The 5,732-nt window shown below is 35.0% G+C and overlaps 1 protein-coding gene across 1 annotated transcript in view; it reads right to left on the reverse strand.

The window, feature by feature from the left end:
* Window positions 1-5,732, reverse strand: part of MARCH6 (membrane associated ring-CH-type finger 6) — a 41,052-nt gene that overhangs the window by 24,334 nt on the left and 10,986 nt on the right. The window contains exons 5-9 of the mRNA XM_008637198.2: window positions 5,499-5,667; window positions 3,918-4,110; window positions 3,560-3,621; window positions 1,550-1,582; window positions 667-718 (exon numbers count right to left, since the gene is read on the reverse strand). Coding sequence (XP_008635420.2) covers window positions 667-718; window positions 1,550-1,582; window positions 3,560-3,621; window positions 3,918-4,110; window positions 5,499-5,667 — 509 coding nt within the window. The remainder of the gene's footprint in view (window positions 1-666; window positions 719-1,549; window positions 1,583-3,559; window positions 3,622-3,917; window positions 4,111-5,498; window positions 5,668-5,732) is intronic.

Below are 5,732 nucleotides of genomic sequence, written 5' to 3' on the forward strand. Positions count from 1 at the left end.
GTTCAGCATTATGAGCTTTACTTAGCCAGTAAAAACTTATCTACAGTACAACCTCAGTTTTTCAACCTCATACTCTTCTGCCAAGACCACTGAAAAAACACCAAAGCAACATAAAAAATTATTTTCTAAACTGATCATTGAGAGCAAGTGAAATTTTGTGTTATTTTTGGCTGGTATCTCTTTAAGTGTATAATATGCTTCATCTTGTCACTAAACTGCTACGTTCTTGCATACCTCCCTTCCTTCCAATTTTGAGCTCCAAAAATGGATTCATGATGGAAAAAGTGATATAACTGTCTAGTAAAAACTTTCAGGAGAAAAAAAAGTATCTTAGCCATTCCTCAAAGTACTGCATTTACTCACAAATTAAATGCCATGAGGTTCCTCCTTTAATTTAACAATATTACAAATAACTATTATTTTTTGTGCTTTGTCTGACATGGTTGAGCTTTTTAGTAGATTTCCTATTTTATATCTATTCACTTAAAGAAATTAAAATTACAAAACTAGAAAATAATAAGGATTTGTTATTCATATTCCGAATTAATTTTTGGTTCTACTTTTAGACGTCACATCTTCATTTTTCCAGAATAGCCTTAAAATTGACCTGCACTATCACTTCACAAAGAAGGATAATTTTAAAACCTAAGAGCAAATGATACTTACCAAAGACAAGTATGAACAGCGTATTTAAAGACACCACCCAAAAGACATGTTCCTGTAAGGAGTATGGGGGAAAGAGGAGGGAAGATGACAAGAAAACAGTACATAAATGTCAGTCTTCTAAACAAGTGACTTAACTTTTGTATCTCAACTTATTTCAACAGTCTGTTATCACCAGAACTTGCACACCTCGTGTTAGAGCCAGGAAGTTTGCTCTAACACAAAGACAGAAACGTGCAGGACAGTTTGTGAAAGCACCTGTTTACATTCACAAACATTTATCTAGGTAAGTGCACTTACATTTGCTTACATTTTGTAAAAATAGGCTTTTATTTTAAAATCAGTACAAACAGTTCCATCTTTAAAAAGACTTACATGAAATGTGTGTGGATATTTTTTTATGAATGAGAAAATGTTCATTTGAACTTTTAATAATTAGTCTTTGTCACAACAAATGCGTTACCAAAATTGACAGCTCTGACTCCAGAAATGACAGCGCATGTCTATTTTTTAATATTACTTTTAGCTAACATGTGACCTCAGCCACAAGCACACTGGAGTTTTACTTCTTCTGATACTACTACTTAAGGTTAATGACTAATAACATAATTGAAAAAGACTTCCATCATCAATGTCTCATATATAAATGTAATGTCTTAGGTTTACAAACGTAATGATTCTAATATAGACTGACTATTTTGAAGATTAAAATAACCCAACAAAGCTAACTGAAGATCTTAGAATTTAAAATCTAGTCTACACTAAAAAGTCACTAGTGGTGTTATGGTGGTATTAGGATCCCAAATACAATGATGTATTTTTTAAAAGTGCAGGATCTTAAAAAAATCCTTCTGTAGAAATTCTTGAAAAGCAGGATTGCACTTACTAAGAAAACTAGAGATCCATCAAGTCCAAGCATCTGTGAAGATAAGAAAGTCATTTTTACTTAGAAAGTAAAACTAAGAAAACTTAGAAACTTAGAAAAACTAAGCAACTTGAATCTAAAATATGCCTCTTTCACATTGACCTTTAATGTTCAATACAGTCAAAAGCTTTTTTTATGGCTCAACCAACAGTACTGGAACAAAAATTCTTACAGATGAAGACAGAAATTAAGTTCTCATTCAACACAGTAAACTCAGGTGTGCAAAGGCAGTGATATACATGTGGAATATCTGAATACACATGTATCTATATGCATCAAACATAGAATCAATTACTTTATAGGCTGTTTCTCTCCAAGACTTTGACTAAGATTTTGTATTTACAAAATATTGTAGTGATTGCATGGCTATTTAAATACATGTTTAATCAACTCAGTATTTCAATACAAGAGCAAATTTTTGTTTCATCCATTTTATTTCATCCTATCAGTTTCTGTTGCACTGAGAAAAGTTAGTACTTTACCCTTGATGTATAAAAGCAACTAAAAGGATTATTTGCTACAATATATGTTATTAACTTTTGAACAGAATTGTTTCACAGCTAGGGAAGATGGGAAACAAATTCTTCATCACTCAGCACAGCTGTTATGGGAAGCACCCACAGAGCAGCCAAATATAAAGCATCTATTAAAAAAAAAAATGAAAGTCTCCTTTTCCCTCACTTCAACGGTATCTTATGATTTCAATCCAGACACTCCACAGTTACTGCTGTAAAGCTCCAGGTTCAAGGCTCTTTTGTACAAGGACTTTGCACTAAGTTCGAAGATATAAAAGTTGAACGTATTTTACAAATTAAACCAAGATGCAAAAATTTTTGAAAATTCAGAAAATTTGAGTGGTATTTTCACATAGATGACATAGTAGAAGAGCCTACCCCGATTTTGATACTAAATGTCAACTACACATCTCTTGCCTATGTCAGCACATAACACTGGAAGTGGTTATGAGAGCATGCGGAAACTGATTTCTATATTCATGGAGAGGAACCAAAATATTACCAATTACGAATACATCAGCACTTTCTAGCAAATAAATTGGGTTCAGAAAGATAACACTTTCATCTTTAAATAAACAACAGAATGGTTCAGGAACCTGAATTTATATATGTCCTTTTTCATGAAATATCTTTCAAAACACACAAAGAAGCTTTCAGTAGATACAAAATAAATATCAAGATTTGCCACTCATGATGAAAACTGTATTTCTACTATCCTGCAATTGAGGCAACAACTATATCACAGCCTAGGAATACAGTGTGTAGTGGTGCTGGTAAATCACATGAAGCTGCTGCACCTACCTTCAGGCAGATTTTGCTGCATGTGGTGAGCTCTGAACTCAGATGTTGGCTACTTCTAAACCAGCTACAAAAACCTAGTTCTTGAGTCTCTACACTACTCTATGACTACAGTGTACATGCACGCCATGCTCTAGTTATGGAATTTGTGATCCATAAACAATACAGAAACCACGTTACATTAAAATGCTTCATCATTTTTAGAGAAACACATTTGCTTTTTGCAAAGAAACCTAAATTTCCATTTCTCTCTTTTCTTTAGTCTAATGCTTTCATAAATACAAAAATTAAGCATTAAACTACATCTAACGCAACATCTGTGCGTTCTAATCTGGCTCAGCATCCTCAAAGCAAGCTGCAATTCACTTCTACACCTCACCACGTTGAAGACTGCAGAAAACTAAAACATGTTCTAAAATACTAAAACATGTTTTAAGCTGCTACTATACTTAAAACCAAAGAAATGCTTTCTTTGATACTTAATAAGTAACACAATAACATTTTGTTTATAATACAACAACTTTTCTAGGTCACTAAAGGCTCTTAACAAAAGAATGATTTCCAAATCTATCCCAAATGCATTTTAACACAGCAATACTACTAATCATGTCAAGCATGAGCCTGCATTATTAAATTCAAGAAAATTATTCTTACTCACTCGCTCCCAAGTAAGCTCTTCTGCTGCTCGATCCCATTCCAAAGCATTCCAGTTCATGTCATCTGAGGAGACAGTGGCCATTTTTACAGCTGTTAGATCACTCAAAACAAGATGTAACCACTCCATGCTATGTTCTAAATGAACAAAAAGACTTGAGTGCATAATATTCATCTTGTAACTGTCAGTAGCTTTTCAGCAAGCAGATGCTTCAACACTCAAAATACATGAAATTTGCAAAGCCAAGATAAATAAGCTGAAGCAGGAATTTACACAGCTTCCTTCAATTATGACAGTTCTATATTCAATTAATTTCTATTTAATAAGAACTAGAACATTAATGTTTTGAGTCACCTGTTACCTTGTGCTCCATTGTTTGCATCTGCTGCATCTTCTACTACAGCATCCTCTTCATCTTCGTTATCTTCCTCCTCTTCATCTACTTGTTCCTCTTGAATTTCAGGGTTCTCACCTACAACTACATTCTCAGCAGCTGGGTTAGCAGGTTGATCAAGCACAGCATTTTCAACACCTCCATTCACAGCAGCCTGAGCCTGCAGAAACAGGATTTAGTATTTGGTTAAATTGATCGAGCTCTTTTCATGCTTTTATCCTGTATGTATATGAAACTGAACAGTATTTAAAAAAGTCAGAAATATATTTCCTAGATAAGAATTACATTTGGGACCACTAAACCTTTAAAAATAGGCAAAGAAACATTCAGATAACTTTACAGTGTAGCTGAGGTAGGAAAGGGCCTCTAGAGATCATCTAGCCAACCCGACTACTCAGAGCAGGGTCAGCCATGGCAGGGTGCTCAGTGCTGTTTGCACTTGGCTTTTGAGCCACCTTCTCCAGAGGTGGAAACTCTACAATCTTTCTGAGCAATCTGTTCCAGTAGGTGATCACAGTAGGAGTATAAAAATAAAAGCCAAAACCCAACACAAACAAAACCCACCTTTTTTTTTTTTTTTTAATCTAAATGGAATTTCCTGCATTTTAATTTAAGTTTACTGCCTGTGGTCCTGTCACTCAATACTACCAAGACAACTCTGGCTCTGTCTTCTTTTCAGCCTTCCATCAGGCATTTATTTATACAGACTGATAAAGTCCACCCTGAGCATTCTCATTTTCAAACTAAACAATTCCAGCTCTCTTAGCCTCTCATCCCATGTCAGATGTTCCAGTCCTTCTGTTGGCTCTTCACTGCACTGAGTCCAGTCTGTCCGTGCCTCTCTTGTACTGGGGGAGCCTAAAACTGGATACAGCATTCCAGATGTGGTCTCACCAATGCTTAGCAGAGGGGAACTCTCTTATGAAAACTATCATTATATTAGAAAGATGATAATTCAAGGCCAACCCAAGTCAGTCACCAAGATGAGAATCTCTGTCTTTAAAAGCTGACATTTACAAAAAACCAAAACAACATTTTGAATTATTTCTTCCCTTTGCATGGATTGCTTATATCATCTCTTCTCCCACCCAAGAGGCTCCTGTAAGCACTGAAGGAGTGCATGTGTGTGTTGAGAGTGGGAGGAGGGCAGAGAAGCTCCAACTTCAGTGGTGTCAATAAAACTTCCAATTGCTTTGAGAACAGTGAATTGTTACCCCATGAACTACTGAAACACTTATGAAAAAGACAAAATAAAAACAAGCTGCATCTTCACTGACGATGCCTGAGAATTCAGCTTTATGTGCTGAATTATCTTTAAAAATGGTGAAGATATAGAGATAAGAATCTGTGCAATGCCACACAATAAAACAACTTCAAAAACATAACAGTGGTTTTCATTGAATTTATATAGGAACAAGTGTTCAACTTCTGCTAACAAATAAAGATACCCTGCAATAAAATAACATTACTGTTGTGTTCTGATAAAGTATTTATTCAAAGAACCACATTTTCTACATTAATTGTGAACTAAGGAGCAGTAAGTTTTACCTCATTTTGTTGACCAACACCATTGAGCGGCTGTTGTTGATTTTGTTCCAACCACTGTGGTGCTCCTCCATGGACGATCTGTTCACGTAACCAAACAAGGCTGATAAATGCACACAGAGTGCATGTTACCACAAAACAGCCCTGCAAACAGTCAGCCAGTAAGTTCTCCCTGTTAAAAAAAAAAAAAAAAAAAAAAGAATTAATGAAAAAAGAATTTTGCTGGTAAGACTAAAG

This window comes from Corvus brachyrhynchos, unplaced genomic scaffold (assembly GCF_000691975.1).
Source record: "Corvus brachyrhynchos isolate BGI_N302 unplaced genomic scaffold, ASM69197v1 scaffold23, whole genome shotgun sequence".
Lineage (NCBI taxonomy): Eukaryota > Metazoa > Chordata > Aves > Passeriformes > Corvidae > Corvus > Corvus brachyrhynchos.